Source organism: Neolamprologus brichardi, chromosome 13, assembly GCF_056152115.1.
Source record: "Neolamprologus brichardi isolate AB-2024 chromosome 13, ASM5615211v1, whole genome shotgun sequence".
In the NCBI taxonomy this organism is placed as follows: domain Eukaryota; kingdom Metazoa; phylum Chordata; class Actinopteri; order Cichliformes; family Cichlidae; genus Neolamprologus; species Neolamprologus brichardi.
The window spans coordinates 18,008,856-18,035,800 of record NC_142116.1 but is presented as its reverse complement, the minus strand read 5'-3'; the positions used below and the strand labels follow the sequence as shown (position 1 = coordinate 18,035,800).

Here is a 26,945-nt window from a genome sequence, read left to right as displayed (position 1 = left end):
TGCTGTAAAAATGTAAGTTAGCAGAAAATAGGCATCTTTGCAATGTTAAATCCTCCCTGCAGTCCCTACACCGAGCATGAAGTCGAGCTGCTGGATAGTCAGACTTTTATATAAAGAAACAACCTACCTTAAATTCCTCATGTCTGCCCCAGCCCTTTGGCCCTTGTTCTCCACTGGTGCATGTCAAGTAACAACTTGCTGTATTTTAAAACTATACCTGTCTGCCTGCAGCCTGACATTCATCAGCGGTTTCAGGCAGATGTGTTGTCGCGCAAACGGAGATGACATGACACCGCTCTGTCACATTTTCGAAATAACCATGTTGCATCCCACAGGCATGTTTGCAGAGCAGACAAAACACAAAGTGACACTCGTCACCCTTCTGATCATAACAAGATCTACCCCAGTGCTGTGTTTATCTTATGTTTCACCTGAGCACAGTGTAACGCAACCACCAGCTGTGGCAGCGTGGACGTATGCAGCACTAAAAAGGATTTAAATATAGTTTGAGGGGTTTTTTTTCTTCTTAATTCCACTTTCCCACTTAATTTACTGTGTCTTATTTATGAGTGTTGCACAGCAAGGTTCTTAGGGCAATGTTGAGGCCATGTTTGTTTGCTTTTTTTTGCTTTACCAGGGGCCACAGAGGCGCGGGAAGGAGCGCGGCAACACCTCGGGGGACAGCGACAGCAGCACACAGCAAACTTCCCACGACAGTTTTGACGAGGGAGGTACAAGTCCCGAGAGCCAGAGGGGCAGCAGCAGCAAGTGTCGGATACAGGCCCCCGCTGTTAGCAGTCACACATGAATCATATGACGACTACGTAAGTCCAATCCTCTTTGCACACACTGAAAAGTATAGCTGATAGTAATTTTACTTGAAGTGTGTGTAAATCAGACTTGATTTACTTCCCTTTCATGTAATCTGGATGAGTCGTGCTTTACATGGAAAGGTAGGGCATTCTGGGACATCTTTAAAAAGTAGGACAAGCAAGTATTACATTGTATATTTGCCTATTTTAAATGTTAAAAACTTGCAGAACCTTATAGTGATGGTTTTGGATCACTGAGGTCGACATAGTTGCAGGCAGTGATCGGGTTCCCTTTATCTCGTCCCTTTAAAAGCACAACACTTTTTCCAAACTTATGAAACTAATGATAATTTGTCACACTAACTTAATAAAATGGTTTTTTTTATTATTGTGTTCAAAGTAAGATTAACCTGTAATCAAAGTTTTCAAAGAAAAGGAAGCAAAAACCTGATTACATTTTGCTTGCTTTTCACCGTTGCCTCAGTTCTGCCACACAGGCAAGTCATGCTTTGACCTGACCAAAAAAAAAGCCTTAAATCGAGTATCTTTAACTGTGTAGCCTGATTTATTTTTGGCTGGCTCGGGTTAAGCCATCATAGACTGTGCTGAGGTTTGATATGTCTCAGCTTTAAGCTCTGTTTATAGTGACAAACCTTCATCCTCGTACCCAGACACTATTTTTGACTGCTGTGCACAGCTTTTTAATATGGTAATTTGTGTGTTTTTAATTTGATGTATTTATTTATTTATTTGTTATGAGATATTTTTTTTAAAAAGAATTCTGAAAGCATTATCAGCCCTCTTTGAGAGCCACTGTATTAGATAAGTATTTTTGCACCACTTGCACATACATTTATGCTAACTACAGACTGTTTGAGGAACAGCCCAGTTTAGGTAGTGTAGTATCCCAAGTTTCCATGTACATCCATGCAGATGAGGAATCTGACCTGGAATCTGAGAAATGATTTGCAAACACACCAGCTTACATATTGCTTAATGACACATATGGAAAACATAGGCTATTTGAAAATAATTACTGGTGTTATTGGTTTGGAGTTTAATTAAAAAAAACATTAATGTGAGCTACGGGAACTTTCTTTGTCTCCTTAACCCTGTGTCATATTAGACACGTGGGTTTTTGTGCATCAGCAGTGTGATATTTTGCTGTTTTTGCCCCCCAAAAAACAAGCAAAACCAGCACATTTAATGCAATAATTATAGCAAACATGATACAAATAAAACACTAAATTATTTTTTTTATTTGCCCTAAGGTCCAATAAACACTCCACTTTTTAAAAAATTCTAATTTTCTGACAATTATTTCACGGTTCAGGCTTTGCACACCGTAAAAAAAAAAATCCTAAAAAACAGTAATATTCCAGCAGCTGGGGCGCCAAAATAATACCAGAAAAAAATAACAGAAAATAACTTTCCCATGAAAATACGGTTATTTTCAGTAATGACAATACAGTTTGTTGCCCTAATTTTACATGGGATTTTGCCTTTTTCAAGTGCTTTTAAACATTAAATTAGGAACAATTTAATGTGATTAAACAATGAAATTACCTATAAAAAAGGTCAATGAATGTGGCAATATGAATAATAATATTTAAATGTACAGAAATATACAGTTAACAGTTGGTTTAAATAACAATGGATTGCATTCTTATAGCACTTTATGAGACCCTCAAAGCACTTTACAATTACCCCCTGGCCATCACCAGTAGGCGGTAGGTGAAGTGTCTTGCCCAAGGACACAACGACCGAGAGTGTCCGAGCCGGGGCTCAAACCGGCAACCTTCTGATTACAAGGCGAACTCCCAACTCTTGAGCCACGATCACCCTAAATAACAGTTCAATCTTTCAAATAACGGACAAATATTTGTGAAATTATGATGCATTTGTGAATGTATTTTAACAATCTAAATATGCATATGTATGGACAGATACATTTAAAAAACAAGAAAATTATGTTTTATTACATTTACAGTGATTTTACGCTAATTTACATTTGACATGTAAAATCACAGTCAATTTATGTGAATTTAATGATATTCTAGAAGAACAGTACAAAACTGTAAAATACACAGTAAAATACTTTTATATCACAATTTTTTTTACAGTGCAGGGTTAAGTAAATTGTGCTGTAAATGTAAGAGAACATTGTACAGTGGGTTATCAGAAACCCGTGAAGCTCTGCATTGAGGATACAGTCGCCGCACTATCAGCTTGTGAAGAGAAAAGGCTGCATTTAAAGGCATAATCAGTGCCTTGACCGGCGTTCTGTAAAATCTTTTATATAACTTCATATAATGCCATGTTCTGTATCCAAAAAAGAAATAAATCTTCAAGGCTTCAGTTTAAAAGTATGTTTTCTTCAGATATCACAAATTTCTCAAGGTCATTTTTCAAAAGACTACACAAGGTGAGCTGTAAGTTTCATCCAAATGAAAAAAGGCAACACTTTTACCAGCCTATTTCCTCAGAGCCTTCCTGCTAAGAAAAGCCCCCATGTGTGCAGGCAATTGAAGATTGGGCTGTCTGCATGGGGAAATGCACAAGCGCAGTCTCATTACCAAACCAAATTGAGTTCTGATGTAGAGCCTGTGTATTTCTGTGGAGTGAAGAAGCGGGGCATTTCTTCTCTTTGTAATTGGAGGTTGGAAAGGAGGGTGGGAGCACAGAGACTAGGGGATTATGGAAAGATGAGTTTGTCCTGAACATTCTCTTCGCTCATATCTCGCTTTGCTATTTTTTTCTACTACATTACGCAATTTTCCTTAAGCATGTTTCCAGATTGCAGCAAGGACTTTTTATGCAGGTCCTGGCTTTTTTTATTATTATCATTTTCTTCCTTCAATGAGTGTACATGATGCTGTATGACTTCTTGTTATTTCGCTACAAGAAGCCTGCAAAGAACAATCTATTGAAACACGACAATATATCAGCAGCAGTTGCTGTGATTTTGTTGCTACACCCTGTATTTGTCTTTAGGAAAATATAGCGTGTATGAGTATTGTGTAATTTCTCCGGAGACTGTTGATTGATGGACTCTGTCAAACTGTCAGTCTGTCTCATAAATGCAATACTGTGAGAAAGTCTATAATTATACCTAATCGAGGGTGGTATTGATTTATAACTTCAAAGGAAAGCACAAGGAAGCTGGCGGTTATCGTGTATCATTGTTTTGCTTTATAATTTATGAACAAAGTGCTTTCTCTCTATCTCTCTCCCACAAATCTCACCTTGCTGTATCCTTTACACCAGCACTCTTTCCTCCTTCCTGCCAGACCGAAGCTCTTTGTGAACCGATTCCAGTTAGTGATGCTACAATTTTCACGTCATCAGTCAAAGCCAGAGATACGTGCGCCTTCATTAACATAACCATGCTGAATGGCTTTTTTTAAAAGTCATATAGGCAGCACACAGTGGGAGATCTGCTTCAGATGTGTTATCATTATTCGAAATACCCTTTTAGGAGCGTCGGGATGATCACTGTGAAGTCTCTGGACTATTACCTGCACCTATTCTTACTTTGGTGCCTCCGGAAATCATGGACGTTGCATTAGGGAGCTTGGAGGATGCCGAGTTCTTACGTGCAGCTCTATCAAGTATATACTTGTACTCACAAACACTATATTAGTAGACAGCGATAGGTAATCCCAGTCAAACAAATGACTTTTTTCCACTTTAATTTATGGCTAAGCATCCAAAAAGTTACCCTGGATATTTTTGAGACAAATTTGATTTGGCAGGATGACAAGTACTAAACCAGCTACTCTGTTGCTGTCTTCTCCACGTGTACACTAGGAGCCAGGGATCTCCGAGGCTTGCACACCTACTCTGTTGTTATCTCCCGAGAAGGAGTTAGAAATTAATTGTTCATTTTTTAAAATCTCTCCTTTAAAATAATACGAAAACTCTGCCAGCACAGTGGTGCAGTGGTTAGCAGCATTGCAAGAAGGTCTTGGTTTGGAATCTGGGTAGTCCAGACGTGCAATTAGTGGGGTTAGGTTTAAATCTAAATTGGTCATAGGTGTGAATGTGAGTGCAAATGGTTGTCTCTTGTGTTAGCCCTGGGACAGCATGGAGACCTTTCCTCCTTTCGCCCTATAAGGTAGACAGATCTACATATGCTCCAGCCCCCCTCACAAGCCTGTATTGGATAACTAGAAAAACATGGACCAATGGATGAAATCAAGCCTTCATACAGTAAACATAAAGGTTTATCCGACAAAAAAGTTACCTAACTCTTTGATGATAACTCAATCTTTTCTTTCCTGCAGCAGTGAAATTTACAATTTTCATTTTAGCTTCTGCTTTTACACACAGTCACGACAAGTTATTAATATCACTGCGCTTCTGGTAGAAACCAATTTGCATAGCAGTGCTTATTAATAACCAGCACATACACGTGTCTATATGTATGCATTGTGTAGTTTAGAGTCAGTGTGTTGTATGCCGAATGAATGACAGAGTGCAGTTTTCTCCTTCATTTGAGGTGAAACTCCCGTAAACCTTTCTGGTGTTTCGCGGGTCATCATGTAACGGGGGCTCCTCTGGAGACTGTTGTGATGAATGGACTCTGTCACGCTGTCAGTGTCGTAAAACTAATACAGTGACAGTGACCATTATTGTCCCTTTTAAATGATGGCAACAATTCAGAAGTGAAGTGGATTACAGTGCTCTGCCATGGAGCGAGTTGGGGTGGGCGGCTGGGTGGGGGTGTCAGGCTAGACATTGAGTCCGCGGAACACGTTTAAACGGTGTTTCTAACAGATTCTTCACGTGCTGACATTTGAAACGCTCCTAATCCAGAGATGATGACAGCCAGGCTTTCACTTTTGAGACAATGTATTAACATATTGCAGATGAAGTGCACCCTGAACATCTGCTGTGTGTCTGGTGCAGATCTCCGTGTACTACAGTTAAGCGCCGCTAGGCTTTTTGCATCATTTCAGATAAACCGATAAGCCCTTTAGTAAAACTTTAATCTGTTTGCAATCACTAGGCCATCCTTTTGGTCCTTTAAGGTTTGGTGTTCCTTATATTTTTAGTAAGATTATAAAAAAAACACCCATAATACACTCAACCTAAGTAGGCTTCGCTTTCAGTTTTTCATCTATACCTTGATACATTTTAATAAACAGAGGAAAATAATTTAACATGTAAACAGTTAATGCTGGGTTAACCTTTTCTCAGTTTGTCTGATAGATATTTGTCATGTTTATTAATAATGTATCTAAGCAATCAGCAGCCGGTCTGCATGAAGCTGCTGCAAAATGAATCTCCCTTCTACCATATTTTAATGTGAAAGTGCTCAAAATCCAGATCTGTTATCCAGGGAAAGAAGCCTGTTTTTCAGTGATAAGGTATCTACAATTCCAGCGAGCAGCCACTGTCTTCAGTGTCAGTTTGTATTTTTGATTGTTTTACAACTGTTCCAGACAAAATGTCTTTTCCCCATCGAGGTTTTGGAGTACAGTGGGATGTGGCTTTTTTTTTAGTTTTCCCAACCATGTAGGCTGCTTTTGATGATTTTGTTTTAAGGATGTTCATGTTTTCCACAAAGCACAGTTGGAATTGCTCTTATTATTAAATGTATTGTAGTCACACCACAGGAGCTTCTTCTCCCTACTGGGCTCTTACAGTATCTGATCTGATGTGCCAACACTTTTCTGGCTACGTGTTTTTGCCATTGTGGGATTTAAAGCTTTGAATCCTGGAAGATCGTCTAGATTTCCCCTCTTTTGAGACATTAATAAGAAAGTTACTCGTCTCAGAAATGTCATTGTAGGTGTTGCACTGAGGTTTGTAATTTAAGTCGCTGCTGAAGTGCTAAAATTACCATTAATAGCCATTACCTACTGGCATTGGTGGAAGTATTAAGGAATGAATTTTACTGATCCCCTAGAAAGAGCAGAAGAGAAACATTACACTGTAATCTGTATAAGTTACTCCATGTGAAAAGTGCAGATGGAGAGCAGAGGAAGATTAAAGATGTGATGAATGGAATTTTGTATAGACTGGGACCATGGCCTTAGTTAAAGATCAGATCCCATCTAGATCAAATCTTATCTTTTAATGTCAGGGCTGATGACAGAAGAGAGGAGTCTGAGAGTGATACAGTGTTTCGTCCCTGACAGCAGACCATGAATTGTACAAATTGCTGGTAAAAATTGAAACGCATTGCTCGGTTTTTTAAACCTGAGCCCTGCAACCATACCGAGGCAGCGCGGGAAATGCCATAATGTGATTAAACACAGAGCTTTGGGAGGCTTTGAAGAAAAAAACTCTAATCTATCAACTGTGGAAAAAAAGCAAAAGGACACCCTTTTGAAAAGGGAGGAAAAATTCTCGCCATATCATCTAGTGCATGAACATAAAAGATGTCTAAGATTTGTAAGGTTCTGAGTATTGCTTAAAGGAGGGCAGTTTTCTAAGGGCACCATTGTGGGTGGGATGCACATCTGCTATAATTGCTTCATAACAATAGGTTCAGATACAGTGCTGAGTTCACATTTGTTATATTAATTATGGAAATTCTTCATGCAGAACTCTCCCGTTCATTAAAACAGATGTATGACACATTTCCTCTGGATTATTAAGTAGAGGTAAAGACTCAGGTAGAATGCATTATAGCCTCAGCTGTATCATCAGGGACTTAAGCTACCTGTGAGGGTATACGCAGACAAACATTTTCAAAGCAAAAAATGTCTGTTGTATTTATTTATTGTCTTCTTGAGCATCCCTAAACCTAGAGCGATTGCTTAATGTCCCTAAAGTAATCAAGGTTTGATCTCATCGTAATTATTCAATGTAGTAAATATTATCATCCTATCAAATTTGCCATGGCACAATTTCAAGAGTAGCGTTCGGAAGTAAACTCGTATTTTATGTGCGTTCGAAACAACAAAAGGTGCATGCTGATTGAATTTGCACAGGTAGAAAGCAGCGAACAGCAACATCTATTCAGTGAGACAAAAGGCTGCAAATCTCATTTCCCCCCACATTCCTGCCACGTGGAGAAGCATTCACAGGCTGCTCCCTATGAAGATCAGTCACTGTCAGGGGACATACAGGTTGTCAATTGATAATGAAGCACAGTGCTAAGGGCCTTTAGGTTCTCGCTGTCCTAATTACACTGAGCGAGAACTCTCCAGCCTTGTGTTAACATTTGATTTATGTCCTCTGCCTTGTTGAAAAGGAGCAGTGTTAATTGTTTTTACAGATGAACGTCAAACGAGAGGAATCAAGCCTCATTAATTAGAGGGAGCAGTATTTACACATAGCACCTCTTCAGATCTGCATGTTTTGTTCATGAAACTAATGCTAAGGTCAGGAGTAATCGAAGAAAGGAAAGGGTAAACGTTTTTATATTTTCTTCTTTGAGTTTTGAATCACTGAATGCTGCATATCCCCTGTGATGCTTTTATTGCAAACTCTGTCATTTGAAACATACAGATATAGTTTAGCTCTAAAAAGAAATGTCTTACGACAAGGTTAACCTACCTTTTTCTGCAGCTTTCCAACTGTATCTCATTGTGTTCTTCAGTGGATAGACTTCTCTGGGTCGTCATCACACAGTGCAATTGTAAGCGGTAGTATAATCCATCATAAACACAACTTCAGATGCCAAAACAAAACTGCTCCTTCATGACTCATGAACAGTCATAACATTGCTGTTTGCACATAAAAGATGGAGGTGGCTACTATAATCTCACCATCGGTTTGTGAACTACCGTTTTAAAGGCTGAAGTTGAGCGTTTTAGTCTTTGCCATTTTGCTCATGAGTAAGCGGTGAGTAAGCATTTCATACTTAGAAATGGAGGAAGCTGCATGCTTATAGAGTAGAAACCTGTCAATCACAAGGTGGCCACACGGTAAAGCATACTCTGCTACTTTCCCTTTTTAAATAAAAGTCTTATTTGTAAAATAAAGGTCCTGCTGTATTAAATAAGACTTCAAACTAACATCAGAAACCATTAACTCAAAGGTCATTTTCTCAATTGATTCTGTACAACTCTCGTCGACCCCTGTTGTTATTAGGAAAATATGGCTGACTTAATATGTCGCCTTGGACACAATATCCATCTTTTTTTATATCTGCTTATAAAAAGATAGCAAATGGTATGCTGAGGTGAAATTAAGTTATTTATTGCTACATTACTACTGTTAATATAAGGCATTTTAACAAAATCAGCTGGTTAACAGAGCATGCTAATGTTTAGTGGTGACATCCATTGATTAATTCAATATAAATTTCAGTGTATTATTTTTGTTTTTGATGTGAACAGATTAAAAGAAACTGCTCTTAAATCAAGTGCTTCTTCTAGAGGTTTTAGAGGATTGTAGGGATTAGAGAAATATTTTGCTGCTATTGTTAATGATCATCATCATTACCATTGCATTAATCATACAGTTTACAGTATTGATAGTGAATTCAGATGTTTAAACATATTGGTACCCAATTAGCCTTTATTACAGCTGGTGAGGTGAGGTAGTCATGTTTGCTTGCAACTGCAAAATTGTCTCTGCAAAAAGAGGAACAGTTTCTTGCAGGGTGTGGGTCTGGTGTTCCAGACGAGAAGTGAAAGTCAGAATGTTGACAGGAAGCATCTGCTGTGGAGACGGAGACAATGTTATTTTTAAACTGTGTTAAAAGTCATTGTGATTTTGAAACCTATGTATGAACTGTATCTGAGTGAAGTTTAAGGGGCGTCAGTAAATATAAGCCCTGATGGTATATAAAGCATCTGCTTATGCTCTGTAAGTTGGGGATCGGTGCTGTCTGCGTACAGCGGTGATCTCCCCACGCGTGTCATTAAAAATCATCGTTTGACTCCACCCGGCCGGATCAGTGTTGTTATTTTGAAAGTTGATTACCTCCTGTATCCCTCCTCCTCCCTCCCCACAGCAACAAACACAAAGACTTAGATTTTGTGAATTATAGTAAGATACAAAGTGTTGAGTTAACCTTCACTTATTTGCATTTTGCTAGAAAAATGGGAAATAGGTGGAGCAAGTTACTGAAATGTGCAAACACACATTGAGACACACTATATAAGGCGAGAATAGAGTTTGTACAACTCTAATGAGCTTGAAAGTCAATATTTGTTATCACCACCTTTGTTCTTCAACGCAGCCTGAATGAAAGCTTTCTTGTCATTTCTTTAAGTGGTCTTCAGGAATAGTTCTTTAGGCTTTAAGTCTTGAAGGACGTTCAAAGCTCATCTTTGGATGTTAGGTGCCTTGTGTTCCATTATCTGTCAAGATGATCCCACACCGCTTCAGTAATGTTGAGGTCCGGGCTCTGGGGAGGCCAGTCCATGACTGATAGTTTCATTGTGTTTTTCTGCAGGTATACTTTTTTGCACTGGCTTTGTATGCAGGGAAAAGGAGACAAATGCAGGGTAGAATAAACTAAAAAAACAACAACCTTTATTTGGTGGTTTACTGAAGTCCATGAGCGTAATTGAAAATCAGCCAAATTCAAAGTCAGAAGACAGAAGGGAACAAACACGAGGGAACAAACACTGGGATGACAAACAGGAAAGATAAACAGCCACTCTGACAACAACAGAATGAGAGACTGAAGCTATACATACGCATGAGGTAATTAGGGAAAATAGAAACGTCAACAACAACAACAAAACTAAGCTAAAACTAATTATGAAAATGCTAAAGGAAGTAAAACTAGACACTATAGAAAAGACCAACAGCTATCAAAATAAAACAGGAAGTAAGACTCAACTAAACAGGGGAAACAGATGAACTTGAACAAGGCAAAAGACAAACACATGAACAACACTGACAGAGGGACAGAAAGGGAACAGAGGGAAACTAACCGAAAACAAACGCCACAAAATCATCAGTAACTTAAACTAACAAGAACTAAGGACTCAACATATAAAGGAATCCCATTGGAATCCCAACTTAAAGCAGGAAAACAAAGATGAAAAGAACTCACAAAGAAGCCAAAAATAAATCCTACTCAAAACACAACAGTGAACTCACAAAAACTCAAACCCCTTGGTCCAGGACCCAGGGACCATGACAATGAATACTCGCCTTCTGGTGAGCTGAGCACGCACACATCTATCTTGTAAACAAGTAGCCTCAACAGTAAATTGGGCTGTGGGATGTTAGGATGAATTCTCCCTCTGTATCATTTATTGATTTTATATTTCTCTTTTTTGTATCCGTAACAGTGACACAAGTCCTGTTATCCTTAAAATAAATATACTGCAAGTTTTCCATGACTTTACATTGCAGCAATGATGGAAGTCTTTTTAAATGATTATTTCACAGCTGACTGAAAATAATCCCCTCTTATATTTGTGGTCCAGTGTGAAAATTTTTTTTTTTTTCGTGTGGGATTGCTAACAAAATGGTTAATTACTTAGATATGCATGTCTCTGACTCTTTGCCTTTGTGAGGAAAGACTCATGCAAGAAAAAAGAGAAATATAGGATCCCCAGAACAACTTAATCCCTGACATAATCCCTAACTTTAATTTAGTCAAATTCGTGTTCACACAAATAAAGCCACACAGGAACCAGAGGACTTTGAATCATCATTTCCCGACAGGAGATGGAGAGTGTGTACTAGTGCTTTGAATGTAATTTCTTTTGTATAGCTGTACTTGATGTCCTTCACGCTGATAGCTATGCTTTTGTGACAGAGAGCATTACCAGAAGCAGCCACACCTAATACAAGATGCAATTACTCCATTACATAGACTGTATATGTTCTTTTATTACAGGCAGACTTGGAGGAATATTGAGCTATGAAGCTCCCGTCCGCCATCAACCAGTTTCACTGAAGCTTTCAACACATTTTATTCTGCTGATTTAAAATCCATTCAGCCTTTAAAAGGAACTGAACACTTGCATGTATCATAGTAAAGCTTGATTCGAAATAGCAAGCTTGGAAAGGATTAGAAGAGATTAGATCATGATGAAAAAGAAGCGTAAGCACTTTAAACTCCACTAAACCTCTTTAAATGAGCATGATCCAACAATTACAAAAAGAGACAATACCTTAGTCTACTGTTCTGCACACCCTTTGGCCTTACTCCAGTTTCAGGTTATGCTGTTTACATGAACCTTTGGTCTGCTGGGTCTGATTATCCCTGCCGTCATGAATAAACCATACAGCAGAATAATGTGCTCTCTTCAGGCAGATCGTTTAACATAAAGGTGTTCGTTTGGTTTCAGAAGTGGGAAGTGATCCGCGGCTCCCCAAAAGGTGAACGCTATTTCAGATTTCACTTTAACAAATAAAATATGACATCGCTTCTTCTTATTAATCATAATCAACTTAAAAGCATCGTTTTCTATCGACCAGACTGACGCGATTAACAATAAACAGTCGATGCAGGTCCCTCGTGAATATTGTCTGACATTATGTTCTTGCGGGGATTAGAGGGCGAGTTAGAAATAAAATAATTATGTGAGGCTGATATCTGCAGCAGCTATTACAGTTCCTGGAATTAAAGAAAGTGAAGATATTCTCTGTTGTGGACCAGTCAGTATACCGTGACTCATTGCTTTTGTTTTGTTCCTCATGCTTTAATTCAGCCATATAAACAAGTACATAGCAGTCAAAATCACACAGATGCCAACATCATATGATTGCCAAGTGGTTGAGGGGGCACTGGGGAGCAGAAAGGCATGGGTTCCATACTCAGGAGCACTGTGTGCTTCATGTCATTCTTTTATGACTTTCTTTAGTGGTGTATCGATGCAAGAAAAGCAATAAATAAATCAAATCTAGTAAAACACAGAATGATAAATAGTGTGCTTATGTTTGTTTTAGTATCTTAGGTGCAGACTGACTTGTTTTTACCGGAGAGAAACACTGAAAAGTTGTTCCAATAGCTTCGATAAAGGGATTTTTCTGAAAATCTATTAAAAATCCTTGCAGTAATGTATTAGAAGACATAAATCCTTACATTTCTCCACAATTCTGTTTTTAAGAAATAAAATGATTATTATTTTGTTAGCTGATGTGATTACATGACATGAAATCAGGATGCTTGTGGTTGCTGTCTGGTAAGGACAAGCCAGATTTTGCAGAATCTGCCACCTGATGCACTCTGGCATCTCCTGCAATTCAACGCTCTGTTGCCCACACCAAATCAGCTCCAGTTCTCTTCTGTGTTTTTCAGCTTTTGGGAACAAACTTGTGAAGCAGCACCAGATGTTTAGCAGTTTTATAATAGTTTGATAATAAAACACAGAATTTATAGTCAAGATAGTCAAGAAATAGTCTTATGTACTTCATTTAGCTACCTTCTCCAAAACATTTGTAAGCATCAGTCAGAATTTCTGCACTGACATGCACATTTTTCCATCAAATTCTATATATTTTATGCAGGACGTGACATATGCAGTGCTTCTAAACCACGCTCCTCATGCTTCACAATAAATAATGCCCCGTCTTTAAGGGCACAGCACCTTATCTTTCAGTGATGTTCACTTCCAGCTTATAACTATAAATAAAAAATAATAATTTTTGAAAGTCAGAGGAGGTTGAATCTATTTCTGACCTTTGTTGGTTCCTGCAATAATTCGCACAGATCAAAAATCTCCTCCAGAAAGTTTCTCAAGGAGCAAAACCCATGGAAAAGGTCCACTATGCCATCATATCAGTTCATATCATTTCATTCCCCAGAGTGCACAGTAGCAATTAAAACCCATCCTAATGAGTGTTTTTTTTGGTCAAGTTCTCTCTTTTCAGAGCTGTGTTTTGGTAGCTTGATAACTGTGTTCTGTTTAAAGAGATTTGAGTCGTAAGTCAAAAGAAACTAAAAGTGATTTATTAGAAAGTGACAGCCTTCACAGTGGGAAAGAACAGATGATACTAATATGACAAAACACTTAAGGAATATGTTCGCATGTCACTGTAACGGATGAAATATTAGAGGATTTAATGACTGAGACCTGTTAACCAGGCTTTCTGAGCTTCCCTCTTCTGAATGTTAATTCTTATTTGAACCGATCCAAAAACAGGGTCCCTGCATAAATAAGCTGAGAAGAATCCTCTGTAGAAGTAAACAGGCACAAACTGGATTAACACACCATCTGAGGCACAACTAGGGGATCTGTAATAAGAATCATTTTCTACGTGCAGACTCTGACAAGTAATAAATGATATATATATATATATATATATATATATATATATATATATATATATATATACATATATATATATATATATATATATATATATATATACATATATATATTAAGTGGTTTCTAATACTTACACACCAGGTTGTTGGCAAAATATCTAACTTTAGGGCTTGTCTGTGGGCTGCATGCTGTTTAGCCACTTGTATTGTTATCGAACACGAGTGTAAAGCTCCTGGCTGTATTTTGTGCTTATTTTCTGAATAGCTACTTATCAATAGTGCAGATCCATATTGCAGCTTGAGACTCAGAAGGTGTCCAATAAGCTCTACCAGTGAGACATGCTCCCTGCGAACCTTAATCAATAATCCCTGTTGGACATTAATTTTTCTGTTTCCTCTCCCATTACTGTCTCACTGTAATATAGTTTGCCCATGGAACTAACTATTGATTATTTTTATATTATTTATCTCCAACCAGTTAGACTGGATAGAGATGTGGAGACAAGTCAATGTTAATGCTTACCGCGTGTTCCCTCGCAGGCCTACGACGACGGATACGGTGGAGAGTATGATGATGAGAGTTATGAAGCCTATGAAGATAACTACAGCAATCAGTCAAAGAGGTAACGTTAACGCACACACAGCAGGAAAGGCTTTTTCAACTTTTCTTAGTTACCATCCATCTGTTGTTACAATACAGCATGTTTAAGGTCCACTGTGACCAGCTGGGCCATCACAGGTGTACATTAGAGCAAGAAATCCCCAAACCAACAATGACTTGATCCTAACAGCAAAGCTACAGTATGTGTGTATACTAAAGCCTGATAAAAGTGTGCCAGAGACGTCTGTTGTCTGTTAAAAACACATCAGTGAGCAACTTGAGCAACATGGGCACAGTAGTTAATCCCACATACACCATCATGCTGCTGTAAATATTTAGTGATGCACTAAATCCGCAGCTGAGTCCCCAACAAATGGAGTAAAATTTGTTAAAATTTGCCCAGCTTTTCTAGGAATAACTTAGCCCTTCTGTGGTTGAAGATATGTTTATGACCACTTTTTAAAGATCTGTCTCTTCATTAAGGACTAATAGATAAGGGCTGAGTGACACAGACAGTGGAGAGGACTACTGAGAGATTTTGTAAAAAGTGTTTGGTCTTGTTGATAATAGAACTGCAGTCCTTTTTTTTCCCAAAGAAATCACATTTATTCCTTATTTGACAAAAAAGAAAAGTCGTCTGCAGCTTATTATTTTTTTCTTTGACCCGTGTTTTCGCTCCATCTGCTTTCAGCATTTCAGACTATTATGAATATGGGCAGGGAACCAGTGATGAATCCTACAACAACTATGGTAAGTAGAGCTTATTTTATACCGACAAGAACAGAAATGAGTCACTGTCTTTTTCATGTATCCTCACTTTTCAGTACTGATACTCACTATAAATTGTTGAATCCAGCTAAAATGCAACACAACCCCATTATTAAAAATGAGAAAATGGGTTGATTATTTGATTAGTCAATTCATAAAAATGATTTGGCAGCTGGATGGCTGATTAAATGGTGAAGTCCTTTTTCACCTTGCACTGTGCTCTGCAGTTCCAGTTTCTCAGCTGTAACAATGTGCTGATTTTCTTTGATCCTGATTTTCTTTAGTTTGTACATCGACTGTTTATGGCATCCAGGTCTGAAATCTCGAGTTTTTACAGCTTATAGAAGCCAAATATTTCTCCAATCATCATGGGTTAAGGTAATAAAATACACCATTTAATATGTAACGCTTCAAGGTCATAGGTCGAAAATCAGGGTCATTCGGGAAATTAGGAAAAAGCTTTAGTTTCCCCTGGAACATCTCAAAAATTTATTTGGGGGACATTAACACTTTCTTTTTCTGAGCTCTTTAAAACATTGTTTTTAAGTAAAAACATTTTATGAATACACAATGACACAAAAGAATTAATATTCTACACTACATTTCTATATTAGCAATGCTGACATCAGCACAAGTAATCTGTGAAAACAACTCTGTCATTATTCAGGATTTCAATATTACCAATACTGACATTAGCATAAAACATAAATGTTTTAGTATAGCCCTTGCCCTTTGGCGGGAGTTGTGCTGTCTGATTGCACTTGTTTAATAAGACATGATGCATATTTCTGTTAATTATACTCTCTTTTAGACTCAAATAGATGATAAACCAGAGTATGCTCCAGGGCTTGGCTAACTTTTCACTGAAAAGTTGCCACTATAAAAGGATTCAGTGTTCATTGTTTTTCAGCCAGCTCTCATGTCTGTTATCAAAAAACTACGATGGCGACATCAGAATACAAAACCACAGATAACCACGACCATAATCTACAGATGTGATCAGAAGGGCTGAATGACACAGACAGTGTTGGGCATTTGTTTCATGGTAATTTGGGCTCTTTGTGACTTCTTCAAACTTTTCTTTTTCCTGGGTGGAATGATTATACAGCATACATCTTTAATGAGTTTAAAAAGAAAGAATTGGGTCCACAGGTTTGAATTTATTTTGGATTTTCTGTTGTGATCCACACAGGATCAAAAGAGTACATACAGGCTTAAATGTATACCATATCCCCACTGATATTTGGCTAACTGTCCATTAATAAGTTATACCTTAAACAGACACTTTTGGTAGCCATCAGGACTATTCTGGCATAATTGTGGCTGGATAGTTTACTGCTCTTCTTAACAGAATTGATAGTGGTCTTTTAAATTGGCTGGTGTCCTGGCATTGAGCCGGCTTTTAAGCACAGGCGAAGGTTGGAGCTTTGGGAAGTCCATTAAGTAAGCTTTATGTTGGCCTAATTTATCCATTTCAAAATCAATTTGTTCTGTTTATGGGATCATTCAACTGTTTCCGCATTTCAGCTGCCTAGTTGTTGATCAAAGATATTAATTTGTAGATAGAGGAGGTAGTTCCACTACTTCTTTGCATCCTCCTTGTCATGTACCAGTACCAGTGGCAGCAAAACAGCCAGACTATGATGTTACTACCACCATGCTTGAAAGTTCCTCCTGTCATTTTGACTAAACAACTCAATCTTTGTCTTGTCTAAAGACAAAACTTCTCCAGACAGCATTTGACTTGTCGATGTGCTCTCTCTTCCCATGGCAATGTCAAACTCACGTTACAGTGATGCTGGTGTTTCAGCAGTTTGCAGTTTATGGAGGTTAGTAGATTTATTGATCCTGAACCTTTTCTTTTCATTTAAAGTTGGGTTGGTAAAGTAGTGACACACCCTAATTGTAAACACTTACACATCAAAATTACGTACAATTGTTTCAATTGATGATCTTGGCCCTGAGAGATCTTTCCAACTTGTGTAAATTGTAGAACCTTGAGCACCACTTATGAAAAGATTTAAGCATCTGGCAGCCCCTCACCTTTTTCAGTCGCACGCTCCGAGAATCTGAGCGCAAGTACAGTGTTTTCGACAGAGAGTTGTTGGCTCTTCATCTAGCGACGCAACATTTTCGATTTTTCCTCGAGGGCCGCAATTTTACCGCATACGTTGAACATAAGCCTGACTTTTGCCAAGTCCAAGGTTTCTGATCCTTGGAGTGCGCGCCAGCAGCGTCAGTTGGCGGCAATATCAGAGTTTACTACAGACATTCAGCACGTGGCTAGCAAGCGTTTTGGTCCCCCTGCTGACATTACCTCAGACAGAGGCCCTCAGTTTGTGTCGGAACTTTGGTCTGCGATGGAAGGTCCACCGCACCACGGCATACCACCCGCAGGCTAACGGGATGTGCGAGCGGTTTCACTAGTCACTCAAGGCCGCGCTCCGTGCTTCCTTAACGAGTGGTAACTGGGTTGACCGTCTGCCTTGGGTTTTGTTGGGGTTGCGCATTTCTCCTGCTGAACTGGTCCTTGGGCAACCCCTCCGCATCCCCCAGGGAATTTTTGCCTGAGAACCCCCCTCCCCATGTTTTGATGTCTCGGTGCCAGCTCTCCGCTCCCCTGGAGGCCCCTTCTCTGTCCCTGGCCCCGTGCACCACTGCATGCCAGATGTTTTTGTTCAGCGGTCGTTGGAATCTTCTCCTTTCATTTTTGTTTGCCGTGACGCCCATCAACCCCCCTTGCGTCCGCTTTACGACGGCCCGTTTCGGGTTATTGCACCAGGTCCCAAGCATTTTGTTTTGGATTTGGGGGACGGCAGGAGGTAGTTTCAGTGGACCGCCTTAAGCCTGCACACGTTCTGCAGAATGCTCCTGTGGTGTTGGCCCATGCCCCCTGCCGCGACCGCCCACCTGCTGCCGGGACGTTGGACTCTGACCCTCCCTCTGAGATCGCTCGGTGCCCGCCGGCGCTCGTCCGGCCACCGGAGGGTTCGGCATGTCTTTCCTGGCCTGGTGGACCCACAGCCAGTTCTCGGACTCCCCGTTTCAGCCGTTCTGGACATTTGATTAAGCCCCGGGTCCTGGATTGTTTGGGTGTTCAAGGGGGGCATCTGTGGCGACCCACTAGAGGGCTCCACTAACACCCAAGCTGGGAGGAAGGGTTCTGCTGTGTTTGGGTGCAATGTGCTCAGTTTATGTTTGGAGGTGAATAGAGTTGGAGTGTAAAACTAGAGCTCCTGTGTCGTGTGTCACATGCCTCCATAGTGTCATATTTTTATATGATATCTAGCATCAGTGATTTTTTCGTCAGCACTATCCATCATTCTGTATTTTGAGAAGTTTTCACTAAAGACAGTTCCCACTAAAGTATTTGCATTACTAAAGGTAATACCCTACATTCATGGGCAAATAGTAGAATTTAAGAAAGAAAACATTCTCAAAAATCCTTTGATTTGATTTAAAGTAAATCCTGACAAGAAAAAAATGTTGTGATGACCACACTTTCCTGGCTGACACTGCTGCTGCACTGCTATACAAAAAAAAAAAATTCACAGCCAGGAAAGAAAAAGAAAACTGTGGTTTCGGCCCACTTGCAATCATCTTCACCCAGGGAGCCACTTCTGTGTGCATCACATTCCTCCTACCTTCCTGGCTCCTCGCTGCATTTGGCCAGAGGAGTAAATGTGCCAGTGGAAGCTCATGGGGCTAACCAGTGCCTATTGCAGAGGTGGACTGTTTTGCCTTTTGGGTATGTGCCTTCAAAGGCTTATTCCAGAAAGCTGTTATTATCGGCTGACTAACCTTTGCTGTGCCCAAAAACAAACTCGCAAAAAAAAAGAAGAAAAAAACGCCGGTTTGCAATTTCCAAATCAGCACCTGCTCCAAATTTTATAAAGGAGACTCTGGATTTCAACTAAAAACATTAAGAAACATCTAACTGCTATTTAAATAAAATTGCATAAATCACCAGAAGTCGAGTTACAACCTTGTCACATGACAACGGCGATAAGCCGGATGCCACAGCAGGTCTGCGGGCTCATTCATTTTCAGCACAATGAGTTGTGCACTGGGGTGTTGAGGTCAGACCAAACCTAAACCAACGGGGCAATGATTTGATTTTCTGCTTCATAAACACTTTCTTATTTGGGAGCGGTGCGTTGTGCCTCGCAGCAGAGGTGGGCATCTTTATGTAATTTGGCTCTAAGGAAGGAGCTGCTGACAGTCGAATCTCAGCGTTGGTCCGTCAGAGGGCAAAGAGCTCATGAAATTAATTTTGTGTGAAGAGAAGCCCCCATAGTACCTGGGATATAATTTGCTTGCTTAAATTTTCTTGTCTTTGGTAAAATAGATTTAGGAGAGGCTAGAGAAGAGAGACAGTTTGCCTTTGTGACATGGCGTTTCCGTTGTGAATGCAGCAGCTTTCTGCAATGCGTTTTTAACTCTTTTTTTTCACCGTTTGTTTGCTTTAATCTGCAGAGGAGGAGTGGGGAACTACCCGAGCCAGTCTCAAAGCCCCTGTTTTACGGCTGACGCGAGGAGGCTACAGAAAACATCCTTATGGCAGATACTAAAGGTGGTCCAGACCTCCAATTCTCAGCTATTTATATCTATTTTTTAAATCCATTATAAATGTTGTAACAGTTACTTTATTTTTGGCCCATCTTCTTCAGAAAGTAAAAAGAAAATCCCCACCCCCACCCCCATAAAGCACATAAAGCCACAATCATTGCAGTATACTGATGTTTGAGCCTTTTTTTTTAAACAAAAGAGACACTTAACAGTTCTCATCCATATGCAGGAAGGTTGTTCTTGGCTGTTCAAATGCCCTTCATTCCAGCTCCCTCTGCCCTAAAACATTAATCTGCAGATTTATTCTTGTCGGATTTGCGTGACTAGTTGGTTTCCATTTAGTGTCTTTAATGTAGTGATTACTAAGGTTTAATAGCCAACCCCTGTTCACTGTGTTAAAGCAGGCAATCATAGAGCCATAATTTGACTTAGAGAGCCTATCAAAACTCTGCTGCGTCTCTCTACTTGCTTTAATTGCTAAGGAGACTTCGGTGCCCCACATAACAGAGGCTTTTTCGTGGTGTTGCGAAACATCCAGTGATGCCATGTCCGTTTTTATCCACCGTGACACGCTACTAGATGTGGAAAACAAGCAAAACTTTTTCTCATTTTAGTTGTGCCTGTTCTTCAAATACGAGTTTGTCTAGGGGGAAATTACTTTTGCCCTTTTATGCGAGTATTTTTTTTTAAGTTATTCAAACCCTATTGGCACTTTTTTCCTAATTTGGAAAACGGCCCACAAAATCCAGCTTAGCTCTTTGTCAGTGACTTTACAGGCAGGATGAGTCTTTAACCAGCCACAGCTACGGAGAAAATGTGTTCACTTTCTTTTTTTGGAAACTTCAACCTTTCTCCAGAGTTCACTGATTGGTGGCTGCTGTCTGATTTAAATTACTTCATGGAGAAATTCAAACTGATTTCTTCAAGGCAATTTTTTTCCACTTTTTTGATGATTTGATATAGTAAAAATAAAAACTGTTGCTTTTCTCTCACTTTATCTGAACAGAACTAATCTGCAACTTTGATTTGAATTGCAAAAACTATAACTAACCAACGGCAAGTTTAAACACTCCCCTCAACACAAATAACATTAAATGCAACAAATGGAAACCTATCCTTGAAGAAGAGTTGAAGACCTGAGTGCAGAGTGTCTAAATGACCTAAAATTTTCTTCTAAAAAAATGTTTAATGTTGAAATATCAGGCAAAATTACCCTAGGCCATGTTGTGACTTTAAATGATACAAAATGATGTGAGATCGTGATCGTGCAAAACACAGTTTTGGTTGAAAGCAATGTACAGTGTGTAATTTCTAATGCGTGCTTTGTTCTGTGTGTAATCTGTATTTGTACATAAGGCATTTAATAAAAACAGCATAAACCTCCAACACAGTGTGTAAGACTTTCTAAATAGCAGCCTGTGAAGCATTAAATTGCTATTGTTCTGCAGTTTGTTAACGCGATACGTGACGCAATTCAAGCTTCTTGTTTCTAAAACCTAACATCTGCTTGCAGGTAACGGCTAACTCGTTTCATAAAGAAAACCCACCAACCTGTCCCAAATGAATCATTTGTAAAACACCGTATGTTATCCTTGAATATCTGATCACTTTCTTAAGAAACTAATAAATTTCTGTTCTTAATTCATTCTCTGAAGTTTTACATCATTAAACAGACACTGATTGACTCTGATATGGCGTTTAAAGAGGTAAGAAGTCCTCATATATTATCATAATAATGCCTTAAAAATTCTCAGCATTTGGAGCTTAAAGAAAAGCATGTGGGCAATACGGGATCTAGATGCTGGTATTTACCTTCTGATTGAATGTCATTGCTGAGGGGGGAAAACAACGGCCTCAGCAACTCATCAATGTCTCTGCTAACGCCTTTCTGCATTTCTGTCATTTAACTTGAGAAACCTGCTCTGTAACTTTCCGTTCTTTAAATATCGAAGCTGAGATCTATTTAGCAATTTGAATTCTCTTTTGTGATTAGTACACCTGAAGCCTGACTCTCATTAAGAGTGTAGATCACGGGACTCAAAGGAAGACTAAACACTAAGCAGGTAACCCTAATGATAATCCTAATCTAACCTCCACTTAAAAAAAAGTAAACCTGCCCGTTTTAACCCCAAATAAATGCACTGTTGAATTAAAATCCCTTCCCATGTCTAACTAGATCCACAAGGAATTCAGCTGTTATAAAAGAGAGAATAAATTTTAATAAAAAGACACTAAAATATTGTTCGGCAAACTAAACACCACATCGGTGGTATAAAAGTAATTCTAATAAAATGTCACTTTTATAATACCTTGAATTGGTTTACTTTTTTCACAGTGATGGAATGTAACAAGTGTTGTGTGTAAATATTGCATGCATGCATTCTATACTTGTGGACTAGTGATGATGCATAGGACCGGTTCATTCTTTATAACGCTGATTTGTTCTTCTCCGTAGATAAGGAAACACACTGCGGTGTGTTTTGGTCAAAGAGGAGAGGAATGTAATAGGTGAGTGGAGACACTGTCACAACCTCAGTTGCAGAAATAATCAGTGATTCACACTTTTAACATGTAAATGAGGCATAATTGGGAGAGGATTGGAAAGTTTCCTCACTGGATTCCTTTCGCCCATTCAGCAAAAACTCTAAATGCTTACTTGAAATCAAAGGTGACACATTAAAACCACCTGAAAACTCATTTATGTTGATGTCTGAATGTTCGTTTTAACGTTAGCTCACTATGCACAGTATTATAAACCACATTATGTTTGTTTATATTTCTATGATTAAGAGCAATATTTTCTTGCGGCTGGCTGTGTCACACTTGAGGGATTGAAATATAATTTCCATCTCGTGGAATATTCTGATAGATTCGCTATTAATGCTCGTTTACATTAGCTGTAAGTGTGAGAGCTTTCACAGGTCTGACAGCTCATTAAAAACACAATAAAGCAATTAAAATAATGGAAACAAAAGACGTATAGGAAGCAGAACCTAACTAAAACTGCAATATAATTAGAAGTAATTAATCATCTGATTAGAAGAATGGTAGAGTACTGACTGTATGAGATTGGCTCGGAGTGAAGCATTTGCGCTGCACAAGGCGAGATGTTTAGATCAATTGTATGTGCAGAAATGAGGGGGGAGGTTTTGGAGTTGCAGAAAGCAACGTGTGTGTTATTACCAAGATTATATGCTGTCAGTCTTGCGTGCTTTTGTCTCAGCTGGACCCGTTATTGCACATTTCCTTTCTGCTGTTCAGTAATGCTCTTATTGTATCTCTGTGTGCATTTTTCACTTCAGTTTTTGTTTTATTACTCTGCAAATACACTTCCGCTTAATCCCTATGGTCAGATACCTGCTGACTTACTCATCACTCGTCCACTTCTATTGACTTTTTTCAATAGAAGGGTGCGTTTTGTAACACCCGTGCATGTCATGCATAACAAGATATATGCACCTAGTGAGATGTAGTAGTAGTTGTATCAGTAGTTGTTTATATTAGTGCTGAATTGTTGAGAATTGAATCGAGAATTTTCACCTCTCACGCTACAATCATTTTTGATTATGCATTTCCACAATAATACACACACAGCTTATTACAGCTGTAGCATTTACTAATTATTAACATTGCTTTATCTAAGACCTTCATCACAACAGTTGCACATACCGTTATGAATGTCATTCATCCATCCATCCAAGGGCAAAAGTCCCCACTGGGAAAAAAATACTGCTTTTAATCAAGGACAAAAACTGTTTCTATTAGTCTCTAATTCTTTTTACTATTATTATTATTATTATTATCATTGATATTATTATTTTTATTATACCCAACCAGTTTATTACGTACACCTTTTCAACTGCTTATTAACACAAATATCTAATCACAGCCAAATGGCAGATACCCAGTGCATTTAGGTGTTTAAGCATGGTCAAGAACCCGCTGAACACAAGCATGTCGAGGGTTTAAATGGTCCGGTAAATATAAAATATCCAATGAGCAGCACATCTCTGGGCGAAAATGCTCAGAGCCGATAGAAAGACTAGACTAACTTAAATAACCAAGTAACCGAATAACCAAGGTTTGCAGAAGAGCATCTCTTATTTTACAACATGTCAAACTTCAAAGCAGATGTGCTACAACAGCAGAAGACCACACTGGGTTCATCGTCTGTCAGCAAAAAACAGGAAACTGAGGCTACAGTTCACTCAAAACTGGACAGTAAAAAATGGTGAGACAAGTCTCGATTTGTGCTGTAACTTCCAGATGGTAGGGTCAGAATTTGGTGTAAACATGAATGGATCCAGTTACCTTATACCATAGGTAATGGTATGGAGAATAGTTTCTTGGCACACTTTGGGGACTTTAGTGCCAACTGGGCATTATTTAAACACCACAGCCTACCTGAGTATTGTTGCTGATCCCTTTATGACCACAGTGTACCCATCATCTGATGTGTCATGTCACAGAGCTCAAACTGGTTTCTTGAACATGTCAATCAATTCATTGTACCCACAATGCCCCCACATTTACTACATGTCAAAACAATAGAGCACCTTTGGGATGAGGTGGAATATGAGATTCACATTGTGGATGTGCATCTTTCCATTGTGGACATATATATAACCTATAGACGGGGGTAAGAACTGCTTTTGAGCAAGCCTCTTCAAGAAGCCATTCAAACATACCTCACACTACCACACTGACATTGTCCTACATTTCTAACAAAAGTCATGTACTGTAAAATTAAGACACAATCATAATTGTTGCATTGTCATTATTTACTCTTCTTCAGAGCAGAAGGAATTGAAAACGGCTCCTACAGACCTGAAGATTCCACTTTGCCATCAAACAAGTTCAGGTCCTTCACTGGCTGGGGAAGTATCTAGGTAGGTACGCAGTGTCGTCCTCCATAAATCACCTGACAAAACAGCTATATAATGCCTCCCTAAGCAATAAGGTGAAAATGATTATTTGGAGAACATATATAAAGAATGTTTGTGTCAACATAATGCAATATTCACAAGATGTCGTCAATTTGTACGTCACCAGTAGTGTTGTCACACAGGATATTTTCCAAGGTTATTTTCACAGTGTAATATTGTAGGCTAGAAGTGAGCCGCAGCATTGTGCGTCTTATTAAATGAACCCACAGAAAACAGCATTTTCATTGAAAACATTCCAGCGATACTGCAGTTAATTAAAAGGATTACGCGTGATTGATCAGTTTTTCTTTGAACAAGTGCAGAGGTTACATGACTGCTATGAATAAATTATAGATTAAATAGCTGAAGTTTGATTTTTATATTTGCAATATGAATCATAAATAGTTTCGGTAGCACTTTTCCTCTTAAAACTAGCTCTCCTGTTTATCTGCACCTATGAGTTGGAAGTAATCATTGCTGCTGGAAACTCTGTGCATCTCAGTGATGTTCATGCCCCCTTTGCCAGAAGTGCTCTCGGATCCATTTTCATAACAAGCCTGCCGCCAGCTCAAGACCAGCCAAGAGATGAAATCCCAAAGCCTGCTATGGATGTTGATGTATTTCTTAAAATGAATGCCGCTAATAAATCTGCTCCCACACTGAGATTACAAAAGGGATTTTTTTTTTTAAATGAGTCATTATTCATTGTGACTTTTTTTTTTTTTTGCACAAAGAATTAAACTCATGAAGATTTTGCAGTTGTCTTTGCATCTCCTCAGATGCCATTAGTCCACGCATGTATCCATGGTGATTCTTGTACATTGCGCAGACCTTTGCTGCAGCCTCAGGCACTATAAAAACCAGCAGCTGTTTTTTTTTTTCTCTCTTTTTTTATAGTTTGCCAAGTTTTTCACCTTTGGCAAAAATGTTTATGCAGCCTTAATACTCCTAATAGAATACACAAATGCCAAATCAGTAAAGGTTCTCTTGGATTTGCATCTCTGCGGATGAAAAAGTAAAGATCATGTCTTTCCTCTGTTTGTTGTACACAGAAATAAGTTTGGACTTGGAGAGAAGGGATGATGCAACATGATGGAAAGAGATTACAGATCACAAATAGGTAAGGAGATACTGGTAACTATGATCATTTACTTTGCTCTTTTTTTTAACCTTTTCGTTCATATTTATTCATTGAGAGGTGATCTGATTTATATTTAAAAGGAAATTCTCACACTCTGGTAAATCTTTCTCCAGTTTTGCAGGTATAGCAGGAAACTTTTCTTAACACAAACTTTTATGGCTAACCTGCTTTAACTGTGTTAAAGCAGGTTAGCCATAATTTCTGTGAGGAATAATCGGATCATCAAGTGATTGTTTTGATATTACGTCTTCCTTATAGTTCCTGTTGGCCTGTGTAGTTGTTTATAACAGATGAGGTAGCGCTGTTAAAATCTGGCATCAGTAACAATGGCCAAAACACTCTAAAAGTAAAACACTCACTGCAATGAAGCTTTTTAACACAAGTTAGCTGAAAGCAGGTCTGTGAGAAAATGGAGTTATAAACCAACTGACATTAGCACTTTTTTTTTAGCTTACCTAAGCACAAAAAGAAGAATTTTGTCCAGCCAAGAAATGATATTGATACATAAAACCTACTAAATACTATAAAACCATTATGGATGTGTATGTTTTTGTGCAGATTAAGCAAATTAACTGATGAACTGCAGACAAAACCAGACTGGCTGTTCTGTCCTGTTTCCCATCTTTATTGTTTGAATTGTATGATATTGTATTTATTTCTTATACAGACCTAAATAAATAGATATAGTAGACAGAATACAGCTAGAAGGTAAGTTTGTTTTCTGTAAGTTTAAATAATATCATTCCCAAGCGGTGTACAGAGTCACACTCTGAAAGTGTCATCACTGACTTGGTAATCAGACAGGAAAATAAGTATAAATATAAATGATAGAAAATAGTCCTTGCACAGCTTGAAGTTATATCAACACATTCTGCAGTCGTGTGATGATACCATCTGCTTATGGGTTCAGACTGGCTGTGAGAGAGACGGAGACATTCACAGACATGCAACATGCTGCAGGCTAGTCGCTAATTCTGTAAAGCAGCTG

At 38.8% G+C, this 26,945-nt stretch overlaps 1 protein-coding gene across 3 annotated transcripts in view; it reads left to right on the top strand.

Annotated features, from left to right (window-relative positions):
• khdrbs2 (KH domain containing, RNA binding, signal transduction associated 2) overlaps window positions 1-25,941 on the top strand; it is a 66,459-nt gene extending 40,518 nt beyond the window's left edge. For 2 of the 3 annotated variants that reach the window (XM_087849721.1, XM_087849719.1), the window contains 7 exons: window positions 638-824; window positions 14,494-14,576; window positions 15,246-15,304; window positions 19,799-19,895; window positions 22,347-22,399; window positions 24,687-24,780; window positions 25,869-25,941. In XM_087849721.1, coding sequence (XP_087705847.1) covers window positions 638-824; window positions 14,494-14,576; window positions 15,246-15,304; window positions 19,799-19,893 — 424 coding nt within the window. In that variant the 3' untranslated portion in view covers window positions 19,894-19,895; window positions 22,347-22,399; window positions 24,687-24,780; window positions 25,869-25,941. Of the gene's footprint in view, window positions 1-637; window positions 825-14,493; window positions 14,577-15,245; window positions 15,305-19,798; window positions 21,270-22,346; window positions 22,400-24,686; window positions 24,781-25,868 lie in introns of those variants that run through there. The other variant, XM_087849720.1, reaches the window with a different exon arrangement.
• The last annotated feature ends 1,004 nt before the right edge of the window (window positions 25,942-26,945 follow it).